Genomic DNA, 19986 nt, shown 5'->3' on the forward strand with positions numbered 1-19986 from the left:
GTTTTCAAAGGAAATAGAAACTAAGTAAGCTTAGGCTTCAAGAACCACTCCCATCCCACCCTGTTCAGGCACCTCTCACAGGCAGCCCACCTTTCGCGTAGACAGCATCGATCATCTCCATGGTCCTGACGCTCTCGTCCAACGTCACCCAGGGCCCGGCGTAGGCCTCGCCATCCTTCACCCTGCGGACAAATCCCTCAAGCTGATACCGCCACGTCGTCCACCACGCCTCGCCGACTTTCGCTCCCGTCCGGCTTTCTTCCTGCTCCCAGAGCGGACCGCCCTGGTAACACGCCGTTTGGATTTTCTTTCCGCGGCGGAGGATTCTTTGGCCGGTGGGGTCCCGGGTCACCGCGGTGATGGCGATGCTGTGCGAGATCCAGGGCCCCATGAAGTTGTCAAATGTGATTTCTGCCTTCTCGGTCTGGATGGTGAGCATCGGTCGATCCCAGAACCGGGGGATTATCCCCAGGAAAGGCGGGGAGTGCAGATCGGCTCCGACGGTAGCACGGATCTGAGATGGCGGCGCCCCAGTCTCACGGCTGTTGCGATTGCAGCCGTAAGGATGTGGATCGCTGAGGAGGATGGTCGCTTCGACTTGTTCGTCCACGAGTGGGTCGTACGGGCTGAGCCGGAACTTTGAATCGAGCACCTCGAACTCGAAGTCTGGATCGCACGAGTCACGCACACCCAGGTACGCGATCGCGGAGAACACATACGTCAAGTCCATGCAGCTTCCACCGGCAAGTTCGTACTTGAATCTGATGTCTTCGCCGCGGTTGAACATGCCCCCGAACATGGCATATCTTGCATCGATGGACAACACGGCACCATATTCCCCGCTTAAAAGAAGCGACTTGACACAGCCGGCGGCGGGATGAAAGCGCCAGTGGAAGGCTTCCAAGGCCACTTTCCCGGATTGGATCGCGGCGGCGCGAATCTCCCTCGCCTGTTGCGCGTTGGAGGCGATGGGCTTCTCAATCATGATGTGCTTTCCCTTCTTGAGAGCGGCCAGCGCAAATTGATGGTGCAAGCTGTTGGGCAAGGGGATGAAGACCGCGTCGATGTGTGGGTTGTTGAGAAGCTCATCGTACGAACCGTAGGCTGTGCATTTCCCCGTCAAATAAGTCTTCTTCCGCCGGATGTATTCATCGGCCTTGGATTGGTCGCGTGAGGCAATGGCGGTTATGACCGATGAGGCGTGCGTAGACACAGGCTCGACAAGGCCCAGGTACGCGATGCGAGCAACAGAGAGCACCCCTATACGGAGAATTTCCGAGTCGTTGCTGCTCGAGGAGATGGAGTCCAACGCTAAGGTCTTCCGCGCAGAGATGCTGGACCTGGTGGAGGAAATGTTGTTCCACCAATCGTGAAAGACATGGAGAAGCTGAGTTTACCCCGTGAGATATTAGCCACGTCTTGTTGTTGCTGGGCTTGGATCTTGGTGCCGCAGTGCAAACACGCTTTCAGCCGGAGATCCAGAAAGTGTGGGATTGATTTAGTACAAAGCTTAGCCAGGATGCACTCCGTGGAGGGAGCTTTCCTGCTCTGAAACTGATATCCAATGATATGAAGATAAGGAACACGACTTACCTCTGCAACCCACATGTCTTCATGAGTTGTCTTTGAGGGTTTTGCAAGGGAGTTTATAGAGGTGTTAGCGTGCACTCTGATGAACAGCTGTCCTTATGTAAAGCTCGTCACACTCAGGCGTTCCTCTGCAGAGTATGCGTGGTTTGGTCACTCGCGCGACAAAGGGGAACAAGCAATAGCGCTAGTTGGGCCTAATTCTCACCCGAAGCGAGGCTTTGGTGCAAGACTGGCAAGCCCTCGTTCATCCAACTTGAGCTTGGCTGTTAATTAGCGATTCGTTTGCTGCCAACCGAAGAAGGACCCTGGGAGTCTGGGACGGAACCACGCTGCTAATTACAGCTCTGAGTTGCCAGCCTCGCTTTCGGCCCTTTGAACGCTTGTAAATTGAGGCTGCTCAGATACGAGACATACCAAGTACCATCGAATACCCTTGGGCACTCACTTCATAGTTCCGTTATCCTAAGATGACAGGACACCAGAGAATATTGCAAGAGACAATTCACACAGAAGATCTGATTTAGCGAACGAACATCCTGCTCGGATATGTGAGATTTGTGCTCTGCTGGCAAGACTGAGTCTCAAGAGGGCCTAGTCCTCTGCACCATAAGTCGATCTTCGTAGGCGAGGGGCACCTGGATCTTTAGTATCTGTGTCAATATTATGTAGTTCAAAGTCTGAAATAGAAGATTTTATACATGCTGCAACTATCAATAATACGTATGGTGAAAAAGAGTTGCGATGAGTCAATCATACCCTATCGCCCCATTGTCGTTTGCCGCCCATCAAGCCTTGTCCAAAGATTGCGCCAAACACATTTCGTAGTATCTGCCTTTTAATTTTTGTAGTTCTGCGTGCGTACCCATCTCCGCAATTCTGCCATTGGCAAACACAAATATCGTGTCAGCATTGCGAATCGTGGATAAGCGGTGTGCTACTGCGATTGTTGTGCGGCTCATGGCAGCCTCGTCTAAAGCCGCCTGTACCAATCGTTCGGACTGAGTGTCCAAGGCCGATGTTGCTTCATCGAGTAGAAGGAGCCGAGGGTTGCGAATTAACGCCCGTGCGATTGCAATACGCTGTCGTTGCCCGCCAGAGAACTGCATTCCCCGAGATCCGCAGGGCGTCTCCAAGCCCTCTGGGAGAGACACAACAAAATCTAGCGCACTTGCTTTGCGGCAAGCTTCTTTGATCTCTTCTTCCGATGGCTCATAATCAAGACCAAGCGAGATGTTGTCCCACACAGACCCCTGGTACAGGGTAGGTTCCTGCTGTACCAACGACATATGGCCCCGATACAGCCGGGGAGACATGCCGGTAATGTCCTTGCGATCTAAGCAGATGCGACCACTGACGGGATCGTAGAATCGTTCGAGCAGGGCTATCAGTGTTGACTTGCCACAGCCTGATGCTCCAACGTACGCCACAAATGAGCCAGGTTTGACTGCCATGGATATGCCTCGCAGCACTCTCGCAGTTTCTCTTTGCTGGTAGCGGAACTCGACGTCTTCAAGATCAATTTGACCGTCTCCGTCTGGTCCATTATCCTTGTTGTTTTCATCCTCTCTGATCACAGGTTTCAGAGTACGTAACCAGAGAACATAATTAGCTGCCGATGTTGCCTTGGTCAAACTAGTTGAATACGCAAAGAACTGTCCCGCAGCTTGGCCCGCAAAGAGCACTCCAACGAAGATGACGTAGAACTGGGTTGTAGAGTATTCTCCCGTGGACAATAGACGGCTACCGTACCAAAATCCCAGCGCCATCGCGAGAAATTCGATAGACTGTGACAGCGAGAACCAGAACATGGTCCAGATCAAAGCTTTCGTCGATCGCAAGACGATGTTGCCTAGTAATGTTGAATATTCCTCCAGGATCTGTGACTCGAGAGTCAAAGAGGCTACCGTTCTTATTGAAGCAACAGCTTCGCTTGCAAGCCCTGCACTGTCTGAGAAGTTCTGTGAATTCTTCGTTTGCAGCTGAAGTTCGAGGCGAATTCGTAGATACCCAGCAATAAGTATTGGTAATAATGCACCAAAAATCACCACCAGTGCCAGCTTCCATCCATACGCGAGTGCTAGAATACTGGATGATCCAACATTGATAATAACTACTGTAATGAGAAGGACATTTGCGCTGACAAGCTCTTGAATATCGGTTGGAACGGAGGACAATTTGGACGTCAACGCGCCAGATGTATTTTCTGGTATATCGAAGAACTCCACATCTTGCTGTAGCACACGATCGAACATTTCAGTTCTATACCTGTGGGTCACTGTTTGACCAATTATGTTGCAAAGCCATCCGATTGCGAAATATGCAACCAGATTTGCTATCGCGACAACGAAGAACATAAGTGAGTAGAAGTTGGCCCGATCAACGGCTTCTTGTCCAGTGACCTGGAAGATCGTCAACAAGCGTGCGAAGAGGATTGCCTGCGCAGGGAATGTGCCGCCTCCAATCAGGCAGCCCACGAATGAAACTGCAAAGCACCAATACAGGTTCTTTTGCTCATAGAACATGATCATGATGCATCGCAGAAGTGAGTAGTTGAGTGTTCCGATCACCTTCTTCTGGAGTTTGGGGTCCCCTGTCAGGGAAATTGCACCTGTTGTGGATCGTTGAAGCGCAAGACGTTCAGCGGCTGATTCACCATTAGCTTTTTCCTCCATTAGCATCGCCGCCTCCTCTGCTTCATCAGCTGACAGGTCTTGCGCTCGTACGAGGGAAGCATAGTGGCCATCGAGGTCAATCAAGGCCTCATGAGTACCCTGCTCAACAATTCTACCTTGTGACATAACGGCAATATTGTCGGCGGCTTTGACGGTAGCTAATTTGTGTGCAATGATCAATGTGGTTCGATCCTTCGACACACGATTGAGGGCATCTTGCACTACTTTCTCAGCCTTAGGGTCCAGCGCACTGGTCGCTTCGTCGAGCAGTAATATCTTGGGATTGGATACGATGCTGCGAGCAATTGCAATCCGCTGCCGCTGACCGCCACTCAGGGTACCAGCACGTTCTCCAACTTCCGTATCGTAACCTTGAGGAAGCTCAGTGATGAAACCGTCTGCGTTACTGGCTCTACACGCCTCCCGGACGAGTTCCATCTGCTCTGCGCGAAGCAATTTGCGTTGCTCATCCACCAAGCCCTTGGCAACGTTTTGGAAGACAGTACCTCGGAACAAGATGGGCTCCTGCTGGACCAGACGTATTCTGCTTCGTAGCCATTTGGTGTTGTATTCAGGAAGATCAATATCATCGAGAAGAATGCTGCCAGATGCTGGAATATACCATCGCTCCAGAAGTCCCACAAGAGTGCTTTTTCCAGAACCAGAAGCACCTACAAGTGCGGTCGTTTTGCTGGCTGGTATTGAAATGCTAAAGTCGCGCAGCACTTGAGCAGATGGTCGGGATGGATATGAAAAATTGAGATTCTTGATTTCAATATTACCATGGCAAGTGACAGGCTGCTTCCCCGATGGATCAAGGGGATCCAGTAATGTCGGTTTATCGATTATGGTAAACAGTTCGGAGGCAGCAGAGGCGGCGTTGGTGAAGGACTGGATTTGCGGTGCAAGCGTAGAGATGGAGGTGGCAGCAATGGTTACAGAGAGCACCACGGTGAAGACGTTGCCGACATCTTCAACTTCACCACTCAGGAACATCCTGTAGCCCTGCCAAAATGATAAGGCGATGGCGGCGTACACACAGAAATACTCAGTTGAAAACAAAATGCCATAGTTCGGTGATTTCTTGTTTCCTTCCTTGTGTGCCTCCTCCAAGAAGGTGTTGTACTTCCGCATCATCCTCTCCTTGGCGTAGAATGCATTAACGGTTCGAATAGACGACAGTACCTCTTCTGCTAGAACTGCTGCCCGAGAATATATGCGAATGATTCGAGCTTCCTGGACTGCATCGATGGCTACGCAGATCCCAGTGACGAGAAAGATGGCGGGGATTACCGACATTGTAATCAGCGCCAACTTCCATTGGACACTCAGAGCGACAACAAATGCGGCAAAGAACATAGCGAGAGCCTGAATAGTGAAGGTAAGCTTCTCGGCAATGCCACCTTGAATTCTGGTGGTATTGGTGGTGACCTGGGTGGCAACTGCTCCATTTCCCTGCTTGTCGAAATGCCAGACCTCTTGTCTTAGTGTACACTCGAGAAATGCATGCCGCAATGTTCTTGTTGTTCTTATGGAGGAAATGGTGATTGTCGCGGTCGCAATGTAAGTAGCAAAGAACTTTCCGATGAAGAGGTAGACGAACCACAGGACAAAGGAATCCACGTCATCTCTGAATTCGGCAGGGCTTGAACCACCACTGCCAAACTCATTGAATTTATTGGTGAAACTCCCAAAGATCAATGTCATGAGCGGCAGCGAGCTACCACTTGCTATGGCGCAGGAAAATGCAATGCCGTTCAAGATCCAATCATACTTGTCACAATAGTGGAAGACTCGGATGTAGTCTTTGATGCTGCCCTCCTTTTCCTTCTCAGGAGGCTTCCCGGAAACGTGTTGTTCACCATCCTGGCTGGAAATTGACTTTTCCGGGTCTTGTGACATCGAGAGCCTATTGAGAAATCAACACCGGGTTGACTGGCAAACTCTGCACGTATGCGATATATTCATTGTCTGGGAGGGCAGATGTTAGGTTGGCCAAAGGGTTTGAGGATACCAACATTTATATTGGAAGAGAGGGCAATGTGCTTCCAAGATAAACGCGACATATCGAGCTAAACAAGTAGTAAAGTATTGGCAGCCAGGCAGCAATACGGAGTGGCGGCGCCGAATAGGTCGAAATGACAAGATCTCAGAGGCAATTCAAAGCATCATCGTTCTAAGCTCGCGTTGGTTTTGGGCCAATAATTACGAGGCCTGATAGGCGTGGAATACGAACGGCGAGGAGGGACCGTGGAGCGAATGCGAGAGACGAGCCGTGGGCCCCACCTTCCAAGAACGACGACGTTGATGACTTTGACTTGGCATGACTCCCCCGGCCGCCGCGGCTTCCGAGGGTTTCAACATCGACTTCTGAAGTACCAAGTCCCATGGTACCATCCAGGAACGAAGAGTCAACTAGTCTCTTGTCGAGCTCCAGTATTCGTCCGTCGGGCACTTCAATGTATTGGCATTCTCCCAGACGCTTCAGCACCACAAGCAAAGGGCATTCTCTCGCGTGGGAAAGATGTCGGATCCAAACTTGTCGGATCCCGAAGCCTTCTCCTTAAGAATCCCGGCTGTGAGTTGTTGACCCTGTTCGGAGATATAGTGAAACTAAATCTCTTCAGTGTGATAGTTGCCGAGCTAGAAAGGTGCGATTAACCGTGATTCTCTATCTCTGTGCAATTTGAAAATTGACGGCGTGACTCTAGATAAAATGTGACCGGAAAGCGCCCTGTTCGAGTTGCAAAGCGAGCCAAGTCGCTTGCCGTACCACTAAGAGGAATCCAGAGAAGAAGCAACGGATTCTTGTCTCGGGTCGGTAGTAAGTTATAGCCGTTCGTGATCCCACTTCGGGTACCTCTTGGTTGACTAAATGGTCAGCGAGCGAGAGATCGAAAATGTCAGTAGACGACTCGCAAGTCTCGAGAAGACCTTGCAGGTACTTGCGAGCAACCACAAGAGTTTCGGAACAGATGCCTCGCCTTCTATGCGAGCGGAATCACTGTCAACGCCCAGAGATAGTCAGCTGGTCGAGACCGATGTCGGCTTTGAGGGTGATTCCAGTTTCACTGCCCATTCGAAGCTGGCCGTCATGGACTTCGAGAGCAGCCTCAATAACTCCCCATACTCCTCGATCCAAGACGTTTCCGCTGCAGTTGCCACGCTAAGAGGCTTCTTGACCAAGAATCTCAACAGTCAAGATGGGAGCACCGGTTCTGATCAAGAACCTCTGCGTGAAGTTGTCCATTATCCGCAACTCTCGAATCTCGTGCTCCCTCCAATGGATGCTGTTCTCCGCCTGCTTAGGCACGTCAAAGGCATGCTTCGCTAAATACAATGGACTCACTTGACTGATTTCGGATAGTGCACGGCCACAGGTTCTTGTACGAATGCCCTATGTTGACATTACAGGAGGTCACTACGCTCTGCCAGAATCTGTACTTCCCCGCCGAGCCTTACACCATCGCAACATTCATCATTGTACACACGGCACTATATTACCTGTTCCGAGACTTACCAGTCAACGACATGGAACAACTTCATATGGCCAGATCAGAAGTCCAATCCATAGTCAACCTCTGCATCAAAAACTCGGAAGTGGCATGCCGGAATCTGCGTTTAGTCATGGACGCTTCTTATGAAAACATGCAAGCATTGATGATGGGTGTGAGTATTCACTCCTTCGCCTTCATAAGTCTTCAGGACTCTACTAATCGCACACCCTTAGGCTATCTTTGCCATGGAAGTGTCACGGCCCGCTCTTGGATGGGCACTTATTTCCGCTGCCTGCCGTATGGGCCAAGATGCAGGTTACCATCGGCTTCCACCGTACTCAGTCGCCCCGGACCAAGAAACAACCAAGAAGCGACTAATCTTTTGGTTTGTATATACCACAGATCTGAGTATGGCGTTCAATTTCGGACGAGCCCCTAATCTGCATCGGTATGACATTAGCTTAGAACGTCCACAGCTACCCGAAGAAATGGACAATGAATGGGGGGAAATGTTCTACTTATGGATCGATTATGCCGACATTCAGGGTGATGCCTACGAGCAGCTGTACTGTGCCCGAGCGAAGTCTGAGCCTATAGAAGTCAAGATTCGCCACGCACGTTGCCTCGCCGAGCGCCTGCATAAGCTCCGTGAGGGCTTCGAAATCGACAGCACAAATACACCTTATGCCGAGCAATTTCAAGATGCACTGTTGTCTACGGACATTGTCATACTGTCAACGTTGACGCTCGTCTACCGGGTCATCCCTCCATCGGCGCCACATCCAAATCAAGTGCATCATCCACTGCAGGTTTGCAAGGAGGCTTTGTTGACAGCACGTCAGGCACTGGCCACCAGCAACGCAGCCTGGGAGATCTTGAAAGACCGTACTGGAGAGGACTGGCGCGGATTCATTCACTGGAGTCTGCTGTGGTGCCCGTTCGTGCCCTATCTTGTCGTTTTTGGCAACACGATAGTTGAGCGCAACAGGCAAGACTTGGAATTGCTTGAAAAGGTAGTAACTACGCTTCAGGGCTCGCATCCGGAAAGCGCAAGAATTGACAAACTTGAGAAAGGCTGCAAGTTCTTCAGCCAGATTGCACGGATATACCTTGACCAGACCGAGGGAGCGAGCCAACAGCAAGTGCGCCAGCATCAGATAGGTGCCCAACAGTTTGACACGATCGACACTCTGCCAGCAACAGTAAATTCCATGTCCTCAATTTCGGCCCCCACCGGGACCTCGGCTTTTCATCAACCAGATGTTCAGATCATGGACGCTATTCTGCCCGACCTTCCTCTTTCGCAACAAGCCTGGAACGGTATGTTCGAGGAATGGGACCTAGGCATTGGTGCAGAGAATGCACGAGAGATGTCTTCATATTTTGAACACCTTGCTGGTATTGGGTCTATGTCTAACGTCCTAGGCGCTCCACAGCAGGAGCCTTTTGGTTAAGCGCTGAGGAACGAGTTCTCTCACCCAACACTCTTTGTGCAGGGTAGCCGTGGTTTTATACGTTCTAGCGTGTGAAGCTTTTCTTGTGTGAGCCCGAATTTGTACAATAGCCGTGAAAATGTTCGTGATTACGCGGACTGAGTTGAGATTTCACCGCGTAGATACCCAGATGATACTGCTACACATTCATTCCCGTCATTATCTCTTCCATTGTCCGAACCATGATCACAAGGCTTCTTCCTCGCTCAAGAGGAGGGGCCATGGCTCCCAAGGCCTGCTGAAATTACAAACTCACTTTTGTTCAATAGGGCGTCTTCTGTCTCCACCTGGGCGAGAAGCCTGATCAGCGTCCATGCACCGGGACAGCAAGAACAGCAAGGACCCGGTTGGCCCTCAGCCAACCATAGCAAAGCGAACGATCCTTAAGGTACGGAAATGATTACACAATTCGGATTAAAACATTGAATACAAAATAGCTCTCTCTCCCTCTCTCTCCGCCAATACACACAACGCCTACTTCGAGCGGCGAATGACACTATCCCGGTAGTTGCGTACCCAGTTACTGAGCCATTGATGGGGTCAGCCTGAACACGTCGCATTCGTCCTCGCCCCATGCGAGGTATTCATTTGCTCGGTTCAAACCCCTGCTGCTTCTGCCTGGCACGGAGTATCCAAGTGCGAGGTCCTATACGCACCATTTCCGCGCGTATCCCACCCGTCCTGTGAAAGCCAGGTGCAATCCTTCCTCGGCACGTCTGGCTGAGACCTCGAAAGGCTGACTAGGTAGGTATGTTCAAAACGTCCGTCCTGGCTTTGCACGAGCGTTCGGCCCAACCTCTGGAACTGGGCTCGGGATATCTTAACGGTTCAAATATTCCGCTACCTCAGCCTTGTGAAGCAGAATCAAGAATACAAGTCCCTCCTTTCGGTCCGCATCCAACGACGACATGACGTCCACCAAAAGCCCAAATGGACGATGTGCGGAACCTTGTCAATGACACTGAAGGCTCGACGTCGAGCGTCGAGAACGAAAGCATACGAGCACGGCAGGCTACATCTCACAGGAATCAACTTGATGACTCGGGCTCCGTTTCAGCTCATCCTGCGCTCAAATGGTTCCACGCCTCGGAAGAACGCTATCCATGGATTCAAAATGCCACTGTGCGATCTTCAAACATACCCCTGCTCAAATTCGTGCACCTAAACATCCCGGAAGACCCGTCGCCACTGATCCATCTTCTCACGAGCCTGCACGGTCCCAAGTTCGATCGTACTACCTGGGCGCGTTATTTATTGTTACGCGTCCTTCGTTCACCACAACCCTACAAAAAATACCTACTGTGAAGGCTGCATGGCTGAGGAAGGGGCATGAGCGTGTGCAAGGCCGTCCCAGTCCCACCAGAGAGGCAGAGGCGCATAAATCTGCTGCAGTGCTGCCGGAGGCTGTGCGCGCCACTCTCTCGGTCTCATCCACATTGAGATTCGAAGACCACCAGATCATCCGGTCGTTGTGGTGCATCACTTGCACGCATCGAGCAGCCAGAAATCTGGCCGCGATGGCGCAGATTCCGGTCCCGATACCGATGCCTGAATGGATACGAGATGAACAAGAACCGGCGTTTGTCGAGATCAACGCCCTCCGCTCCCTGTCAGGGATTCACGTTTATGCCTCCATTTTCCGGGTGCAGTTCTGCCTAAGGACCCCCCTGGCCACTATTCCCGCCGACACAACTGAAATTGACTTCCCTCGAGTTCAGCTGGACAGCGAAGACAAAGCCTGCGAGCAGACATGGAAGCTCATCTCCGCGCTCGAGGAACACCCTGACTCCTCGACTTTCCTTCTCGATCAAGACTCCGCGCTCACAGGGGTACCTAGGGAACCCTTACCCAAGGCAATTGCCCAGGTCCTATCGACCTCGCGGAGGGCGGACGGCCCGGACGCGTTCCTTCTACACATAGTCGACAACAAAGTCAACTCATCCGGTCATCGAGAGGAGAAATGGTGTCTCATGGTTCTAAAACACGGCGCCGATTTCGACGCCGGGAGTGAGCTCGCAGGTCTTCTCCGCGAAGCGGCCAACGAAGCAGAGGCGGTCGTTCTCGAGCACAAAATCGACGAGTATGAATCATGGACCGCGACCATGGATTGGTACTTCCCGACTCTGGTGGATATGGAATTCATCGTGGATTGGGAGGCTTCTTTGGCAAGTCATCAGAAGGGATAAACGAGGACCCGAGAGAGAAATTCTAGTTGTTCTGGACATAGTTCTTCATCATATATACATGGTATCCGTTTCTAGCCGGGACTTGTGAGAGTGGAGCTATGTAAAGATGGCCCCTGAGAGACAGGGAACCACGACCAGACCAAACTTAGGATCTTTTGAACTTCTTCCCGTTCTCAAACATTTTTTTGAAACACACGCTTTTTTCGGTCACTAAAATACAATATCCAACAGAGAAGAGAGAAGGCCCCCGGCCAATCATGAGGCATCCGCATTAGCTTCGGTATCTTGAGGATTGCGTCTGGCACGCTTTGCCTCCTTCTCCTCTAGGCGGACGCGCTCCTGCTCTGCGATGCCAGTGCGGGCTTTCTCGTGCTTGGAGCTTAGTTCCTTCCTGGTGATGAACAAGCTAATAAGGATGCCGAAGGCGGCGAAGGCAGTGTAAAAGATCCACATGGTCTTGAGACTCTCCGTATACGCCACATTTACTGCCTGTTTCTGCTCCGGCGGCAGGGACTTGACGAAGTCGGTGGTCGAGCCGAAACTTGAGGCTGCGAGGCGTTGAGCGACGTCGACGGGTAGGTATTGGCTGAGGTACGATTGTTTCTTGCTGAGCTCGTTGCTCATGATGACGCCGCCCAGGACGACGGAGACGGAGGTGGAGATATTGCGGATGAAACCGAAGGTGGCGGTTGCGACCGCGATGTCGTGGCCTTTGACGTGGCTTTGTAGCGCGATCAGTGGGCTTTGGAAGTTGGGCCCCACGCCGATGCCCGCGATGATTTGGTAAATGACGATCTTGGCCCAGTTGGCACGCGGTCCGAGGTCGATGAACAGTCCGAATCCCAACGTCATCATCACCAGTCCGAACCAGATCGGCTGCCGGTACCGTCCGGTCTTCTTGACCACGATCCCCGTCACGGCGGAGGCGAATGACAAACTGAGCACCGTGGGGAAGAGATAGACACCGCTGAGCAAGGGACTGGCAGAGAGAACCGTCTGAAAGTAGATAGGGAGGTAGTAGCTACCGGCAATGAATACAAAACCGTGGATGAAACATACTCCCAGTGCCGCCAGATTCGACCTGTCATTGAAGATTCGGAGAGGGATCACGGGATACTTGGCGAACTTAGCCTCGTTGATAAAGAATAGGACGATGGTGAATATGCCCACGATGATCAAGCAGAGTGTATAAGCACTGTCCCATGGGTGAGTGACGCCCCCGGATTCCATACCAAAGAGAAACATGGTCACTCCTCCGACAATTAGAATCACTCCTACCCAGTCGATGGCCTTGATACCGGCGATGAAGGGAGTTTTGGGTGTGTCCAACTTGAGGAAGAACACCAGTAAGACGAGAGACAGTCCATCGAGGGGCAGGTTGATGTAGAAGCACCATCTCCAACTGACACCTTCCGTAAAACCGCCCCCGACGACAGGTCCGACACCAGAAGCGATGGCCCACACCATACCGAGCATGCCATAATATTTGGGTCGATCTCTCATGCTGAAGAGGTCGGCGACGCAGATATTGACGAGGATGACCAAGCCTCCACCTCCAATGCCTTGAATGACACGGCCCCCAATCAGGAGACCAATAGAGTTGGATACGGCCGCGATCAAGCTGCCGGCCATAAAGATGACATTGGCCATGATGATCATAGGTTTACGACCCCATATGTCGGACAATTTGCCCCATAATGGGACACTCGCCGCATTTGCGAGGAGATAAGAGCTGCCTACCCAGGTGTAATCAGCGGCTGAGGCGTTAAAATGCTGAGCGATCGTAGGGAGCGCGGTTGTAATAATGGTAACGTCCAAAGCGGCAAGGAAGAGGGCCATCCCCAGCGAGAACATGATGATACCAATCCTGGCTTTGGAGAATGCATCTGCCCTAGATGACGTCTTTTCAAGTGCTGGCCCATCTGGTGGCCCACCCACGGGGACATCGTCTGTCGATGACACAGGAGATGGGCTTCCGCCTTCGTGGCTAGGTTGTTTTCCGAGTGAGGACCCATGACTGTGTATTGAGGGCGGCTCGGGTTGAGTGTCTGCTCCTGTTCTGGGCAAGCCGTCAGCGACTGTCTGGGACTTCTTTTCTTCGTCGACCATATCGAGCCACAAGAAAAGGATCGGAAAACCCAGGACCAGACAGCACTAACAAGATTAGGAATTGGCCCCGTAATATAACTTTAGCATCAACAGTGGAGATGTCAACAGATCGGGAACCAGGAAGCTGGGTTCTTATGAGAAGATTGTTCGACAAGCAGTGTATTTGTGATATATGTTGTGGCTGGCAAATTCCAACTCAGCCTTGCTCCGTCGTCGATGTCCTGATACCGAGAGGTGTGCGGTGAGTGGGAAAGCTTTTGTTCGACTAGATTGCCGATATAGGTAAGTGGATATGTTCACAAGCGGAAGGGCTTCTGTTTCTTTTGGCTGTATGTGCTCTCGTAAATTCCCCAGTGAGAAAAAGTCGCCACCACCAGAAGCTCGCTGGTATGATGCAAAACAAGACAATAATAATGGCAATGAGAGGTTTCAACCATGGGTTGTTGCCCACCCCAGGTATGAAAAGATGACTGAACAGAAAATATGAACAGAAACGAGGGAGGGAGTAACTTCCGTCTTTGAATGAGAGCGGTCGCAAGAGAAGTAAAAGAAGCACAGGACAAGCGTTTTTAGTATGGACAATGGTTACCTAGTACGGAGTATGAAGATGTGTGGACCAGCACCTATTGGTACGATTAGTACGATGATTCGGCTTCAGAGGGAAAAGACCGATCCGAAGACGTTCAAGAAATTGAACCATGCGGTTTACTTGTAAGCGCGGACCGAAGACAGATCGATGACGAATCTGCAGAAAAGTGGATGCTGGTATTGGGGGTCAGCGTGAAGGAGTCATAGACTCATGGGTAAGATTCAAGTTTGTCCGTCACTTTAGTAAAATGACAGTCAAATGGCAATAAATCACGGACGGAGGATATTTGACGAGCGTCATGACAATACTTATAGCTACCTTTAGAGGCTTAGCATGGCGCTAGATACTAGAGACTTGGCTCTACATAGATAGGTTATTTCAAACTAATAACTACTAGTAAAGTCCTTTAATACAGATATCCTTGTGCATCTTAAGCAGAACCTTTAAGTGACAAATCGCTGTTATTTTAGAATACATGACGGAGTTTTTAGTGCCTAAATAAATGACAGACATGTCACGATCTGTCTGTCACACAAATCCTACTCATGGGGCATGGGCTGGCATCCACAGCAATGGGAACGAGTCCCGCTGACACGGCTTGTCTCCATCCAGAAGTACGAGGCCAGAGGCCGATACAGGCTCTTATGTACATAATAATGTAGAAGCACTGGGCGACCGTTTGGTTTAGGAAGGAAGTCAAGAAAGCCTCTTGAGTCTTGTCTGGTGGTCAGGCACCCACAGGTGCGCGTCAAACCACGTCGATCGAGCCTAACCTAGTCACGAATGGCTTGACGTCGAGCCAGGAGGACAAACATCAACACTCCAAGACGTTGAGAAGTCCATACCACACATGCGTACTCGTATTTTAATAGCAATAAGTTTGAGTCTTTGTTGTTTTTGACCTTATTGCAATTCTGTCCAACTTAATTCTATCGGACTCGGGTCGCACGGCAGACGAAACAACCCGAAAAGACTAGCCACATCTGTTACCTCGCGCAGAGACATCAGTCAGTGTAACAGCGGCGGCACCAGCATCTCCCTCGGCCCCGAAACTGAGCGTTACTGGAAAAGCCTAAATTATTGAAATTGTTACGCCAGAAGGAATGCATGGCCTGGGCTGGATAGTTGCCGGATCAATCAGATTCATATGTGCCTCTCTGGCGTTTGACTCATCATTTGTTGTCGCCTACTACAAAATATACCGCCGTCGAGGTGAAGAAGCACGATGAGTAGTTGGTGATCTCACCCCCGTGATGTTGCCGACGCGTTGGGGGTTTTTGAGAGGATCGCTGGCCCAGCATTGCCATCACTCATTATTAGGCGAACATCGATCACGCCCGGGTGTTATTTCTGCGTGTCTAACCACCTCCATAGTTTGGGAACCAACAATAAACACCGCATAACAGCGGATGAGGGTGTCCCCCGTATGCGATCATGCAGACTGCGTTGGTTGAGCCCCTCGCTTCCAGCAGCATATCCTTCATGTCACGAGGTATGCGTCCTGAGCGCCCCGTATGAACTCCGTGCCCCTCGGAGCTTAATCTGTACCGAAATACGTATAACGGTGAGCAAATGGGAAAAGCACTACAATGAAGAAAAAGCTTGGATAAGCCGTCGCTGTTGCTATACCTCGCCATGCTGCCCCCTCGTATCGGTACCTAGGTAGTCATTGAACCTCCTCAAAAGCTTACACACGCTGGAGCTTTACCTGGTGCTAATTAACAAGAGACACGAAAATCCACGAAGCCGCCTCAATAGAAAAGGTGGGTTACTGAAACCATATTAAATGTACACAGAGCTGATTTTTAATTCAAAGACTCGCCGCAGTTCAGACAATTCAGTTTCATCCTCCAAACCTTGGGTTCAAATCGTTGTGCGCCTTTGCTGGCTGGAGTGGGCACCAGTTGACTGATGGTTGCATGATGGACGTCCCCTCCCGTCGTTTCGATCTCGGCCTTCAACTTGCCTGTCCATGGGGCCTTTTTCACGGGTGTCGACTTCGCTTTCTTGTTTCCTTTGGCTACCGGCGTTGATGGGAGGACGCTGTTATCTTTGATCTCGCCGCTCAAGGAGACCAGAGGCCTGACTAGATTACCCAGGGTCTCGCCAACCTTCTCGCCCAAGCTCTTCTCCTCTCCCTCTCGTTCGTGTGCCAACGTCCCGGTAAGAAAGTTGTTCCATGCTCTCTCCTCGAGATTTTTGTACAGACATGCTTGGTGATTCCACATTCCGCAGCCCTTCTGAGGTTTATGGCATTGATACATGTCGACGCCCGGGTTGTCATAGCCCCCGCATATGCAAAACTTGCGCAGTTTGCTCAGTGCATTCTTGCCTTCCTTGACTTTTTTCAAATCCAGGGTCTGCCGCCAATACCGCTCCTGAAGTATGTTTTTATTCGAGTCATCATTCTCATCCCAAAAGCTGACTTCGGCATGGGTTGCGATGGTCTGGGCTTCGATGATATCCACGTGGTTGCTTAAAACCAACTCTCGCTTGCCGTGATATGGCTGTCGACCACCAGGCAACTCGTCGGGCCAGTAAAGCCAAAAGACTTTGACATAGACTTTCTCCTGACTCTCGGCTCTAAATTCCGAAATTAAACCCACCCAGAAGTTTTCTTGGTCATACTGCAGTCTCTCATCCTCGGTGGCATCGGCAGAAGGTGCGGGTGGGATAGGGTTATGACGATTTACATAGACAATCTGGCCAGAGGTGTAGATAACAACAAAAGGGTCCTTGACTGTGGTATGGGCGCGTCCAGGTCAGAAGAAGACACGATGGCTTGGCGGGCGCGTAGTAACCAAGGGGACTTACATTTGGCATTCTTAAACCTGGAAAGCTCCTTCCATTTGTTCCCCGGTCGCACTGTATAGTCTATGGTCAGGTGGGGCGCGAGAAGCGGCGCATCAGCTTTCTCAAGCCAGACGTCCTCATTCAAAGCCTTTTTGCCGCGCCGCGGGAGGGCAGGGCATTGGATAGAGAAATCAGGGCTGACTTCGGCCTCAATGGTTTCTGGCGCGCTCGATGATTTACCACCGTTGGTGCCCATCCTCTGTTTGCCCGTCTCGTCTTCCATCTCGCTCGCGCTGCGTTTCCTTCCCGCCATTTGAGAAGACTCGCTGGGGGCTTCAATATCACTATCGCGTGGGGTCAAGGGCAGGTTCGAAGGGTAGGATTCGGACGTGGCAACCGTCGACGCCATTGAAGGAAGTCACAGCTGGATGCGTGTGATCCAGGCACAGGGTCGAGTCGATGAAGGGAAATCAGCAAGTCGGACGCGGTACAAATGTTCGATTTCTCAGCGGCTAATAATGGCGCGGTATGACGATAAGGATCTCGGAATGAAAGACGCGATGTGGCGAGCAGCGAAAAATGCAAAGTATAAAGGAAGGCGATAGCTGAAGAATAGGGCGCGTCTCAGCGATGGATGGCATTCACAGAGGGGGAAGCGCAACGGTGCAAAGACTGTGAGATGTCGGGTGGTTGGGCCAAAGTATGGCGGTAACGTGGTAGTGACAATAATACAAAAAGCAATCGGAAAGGCAGAATAATACCAAGCGTACTCCGTATGGTAACTTTGTTTTGGCGGATGGGGACGGAGGCTACGGCAGTCCTTGGGGCTGTCACCAACTCAATGGCAATGCTAGGGTCTTTGTGGCCGATAGGCCGCCGGGTATAACCAACCAGCCAAGGGGCCGACTTGGAAGTTGGAACAGGAGAGACTTGGGAGCTTTGATCGCTAATGCCCTGGGGTGTTCATTACGATATCCTCCATGGTTCATACGCAGTACGGAGTTCTCATGCTGTTGGTATTATCATTGGTATTATCATTGGTATTACCAGATACCATTCGGGAATCCCATCACTTAACAATATTACAAGAAATATCGATTCCTGTCCACATCTGCATGTCCCGCATACCACATTCAGATCGACCCAAAACCATTAACGTTTTCTTGGTCCTGAGTACCGAGCCCCATTTCCTCTCGATACTACCTATGGAAGATGTCCCCTCTATTCGTATTTGCTAAGTCATTAGCTCTCGGAAGTGGCCGACACGGCCCGTATTCTCCATTTTCGCTTGTCGCAAACTGTTCCTGGTATTTAGGGAACCATGGTCAAGGTACAAGGTCACGTTCGTCAGTGAACACTTCGATAAGTAAGGTATCTATTGGATGTAACGACTTAGATACTGGATACACTAGGACATTATAGAAGCTGGCGAATTACGGCATATGTCACAGTTGTCACCTATGTACTAATGCTGACACCGCGTGAAGTCGTCAGTACGCATCAGGATAAGGCACAAGTTATTCCTGTCTACCATGAGTAGTCGTCAATGAGACATTACGGAATGCATTCTTTGAGGGATTATCAGCATCTTAGTAGAGGTCTAAACTTGAATCAAGTCTCAGACCCAACTTAAGTTGCTTCAAGAAGGATGAAAACAATTGTACCACCCTCGACTGCCACGACCATTATTACCATCGCCTGCGCAACATTCTTGCTGGGTATCTATGAATCAACAGTTTTAACTCCTAGGCAAATCGTGTTTCAAATTGCCTTGCTGAATTCCCTTTGTGGTATGAGGGGTAGCAGCACCCATGATTCTACTTGAAGAGGTTCTTGATCTTGTCCAAAAACGAAGCCTTCTTCTCGTGCACATGTTGTTCATTGCCTGCGCCTCCTCGGCCAACGTGGTGGGATTCTTCCCTGGCTACTCGAGTTGCTGTCTCGGGGATGATCTCAGCATCGTGGGGTGCACCACCGGATGTTACTCCATCCTTGTCGATGTTCCCAGCTCCTCCCCGTCCGGCCGAGTAGGGTCCGTCACCTTGATTGCCGGTTGGGCCTTCGCGCACGATCTCGCCGTCGACATATGGGGTGTCGTCTGGTCGGATGTTGGCGGCGCCTGAGTTGACGTTAGCCTGCGCTCTCGAGAAAGCTCTGCAGTGTCGAGTGGAGGTGCGCCATACCTCCTCGGCCGTGAGAGACATTCGCTGCCATTTCTCTATGCGTTTGGAGTCTAGAGTCATTAGCCCTGTCCTATATCGCCATCTGTGTGCATGTGGAGTTCAATGATGAATGATGTAACGACTTCCGGACATCCGAGCCACGGGAATAGACGAGCTCGGGACAGTAGGATAGCATAATGTTGGTAGGAGAGAGCAGCATCTGAATTCGAGACTGATGGCTTACCTGAGAAGTGGGAACTGAGAGTGGAGGGGGTCTTCACTGGGGTAAGCAGTGTGTCTACCAAGCAATGATACGTGAATTGCAGATGTTTGCTTTGAGGGTCAAATTATCACCAGAGGGATAGGCGAGAGATAACGAGAAGTGAAGAGTGGCCGGCACTGGGGCCTTTAGTAGGTTGTACGGGGCTCCCACCATACCGCCCGGTCCTCCTCTCTCATACCCTCAACCAAAAGCAAAGTCGCGGATCCTGATCGTAGGCAACTTTTAGTTCGGCGGGTGGCATGAGACCCAAGGCAACGATGGCTTGGTGACGCGAGCCAAGATCTGTTCGACGACTGGAACCCTTCGAAAACAGTAGTAAGAAGTTGATAGCGTTCTGTTAGCGAGCAGAGACCACGAGCTTAGCCAATACTGTAAACTGGAGGACCACGTTGAGTGCTTTGGACTTTATCACGCAACGCTTGGATTTCGCCGATATCTCCAGACTTTGCGATGCCCCTCAATCCCCGTCTTCATCTTCTTGCAGCTCTACAGTCTACAGCCAACAGCCATACTGTCAGCCATCACCATCCTGCCATGCTACGGGATTCGACGCGTTCATGCTTGTGTACAGTGATTTTGTCGTTTAGCGAAATGGAAGCAGCCACATGTACG

The 19986-nt window shown here is 50.9% G+C and overlaps 6 protein-coding genes across 6 annotated transcripts; 1 reads left to right on the forward strand and 5 right to left on the reverse strand.

Moving 5' to 3' along the window:
* Positions 1–64: 64 nt before the first annotated feature.
* Positions 65–1380, reverse strand: A1O9_04906 (uncharacterized protein; the record flags this gene model as incomplete). The annotated part of the gene is made up of 2 exons (XM_013407192.1): positions 65–1311; positions 1341–1380. The coding sequence occupies 2 exons, from the start codon at positions 1378–1380 to the stop codon at positions 65–67; spliced, it is 1287 nt and encodes a 428-aa protein (XP_013262646.1).
* Positions 1381–2375: 995 nt separating this feature from the next.
* On the reverse strand, positions 2376–6164 carry A1O9_04907 (uncharacterized protein; the record flags this gene model as incomplete). The annotated part of the gene is made up of 1 exon (XM_013407193.1): positions 2376–6164. One exon carries the CDS (start codon positions 6162–6164, stop codon positions 2376–2378), a length of 3789 nt encoding a protein of 1262 aa, XP_013262647.1.
* Positions 6165–7251: 1087 nt separating this feature from the next.
* On the forward strand, positions 7252–9213 carry A1O9_04908 (uncharacterized protein; the record flags this gene model as incomplete). The annotated part of the gene is made up of 3 exons (XM_013407194.1): positions 7252–7498; positions 7630–7931; positions 7993–9213. The coding sequence occupies 3 exons, from the start codon at positions 7252–7254 to the stop codon at positions 9211–9213; spliced, it is 1770 nt and encodes a 589-aa protein (XP_013262648.1).
* Positions 9214–11693: 2480 nt separating this feature from the next.
* On the reverse strand, positions 11694–13547 carry A1O9_04909 (DNA repair protein RAD50; the record flags this gene model as incomplete). The annotated part of the gene is made up of 1 exon (XM_013407195.1): positions 11694–13547. The coding sequence occupies one exon, from the start codon at positions 13545–13547 to the stop codon at positions 11694–11696; it is 1854 nt and encodes a 617-aa protein (XP_013262649.1).
* A 2394-nt stretch (positions 13548–15941) lies between these two features.
* Positions 15942–17338, reverse strand: A1O9_04910 (uncharacterized protein; the record flags this gene model as incomplete). Its single annotated transcript, XM_013407196.1, has 2 exons — positions 15942–16876; positions 16951–17338. 2 exons carry the CDS (start codon positions 17336–17338, stop codon positions 15942–15944), a joined length of 1323 nt encoding a protein of 440 aa, XP_013262650.1.
* A 1408-nt stretch (positions 17339–18746) lies between these two features.
* A1O9_04911 (uncharacterized protein) lies at positions 18747–19143 on the reverse strand (the record flags this gene model as incomplete). Its single annotated transcript, XM_013407197.1, has 2 exons — positions 18747–19048; positions 19113–19143. 2 exons carry the CDS (start codon positions 19141–19143, stop codon positions 18747–18749), a joined length of 333 nt encoding a protein of 110 aa, XP_013262651.1.
* Between the last annotated feature and the right edge of the window lie 843 nt (positions 19144–19986).

The sequence above is a fragment of the Exophiala aquamarina genome (assembly GCF_000709125.1).
Source record: "Exophiala aquamarina CBS 119918 chromosome Unknown aczIA-supercont1.3, whole genome shotgun sequence".
NCBI lineage: Eukaryota > Fungi > Ascomycota > Eurotiomycetes > Chaetothyriales > Herpotrichiellaceae > Exophiala > Exophiala aquamarina.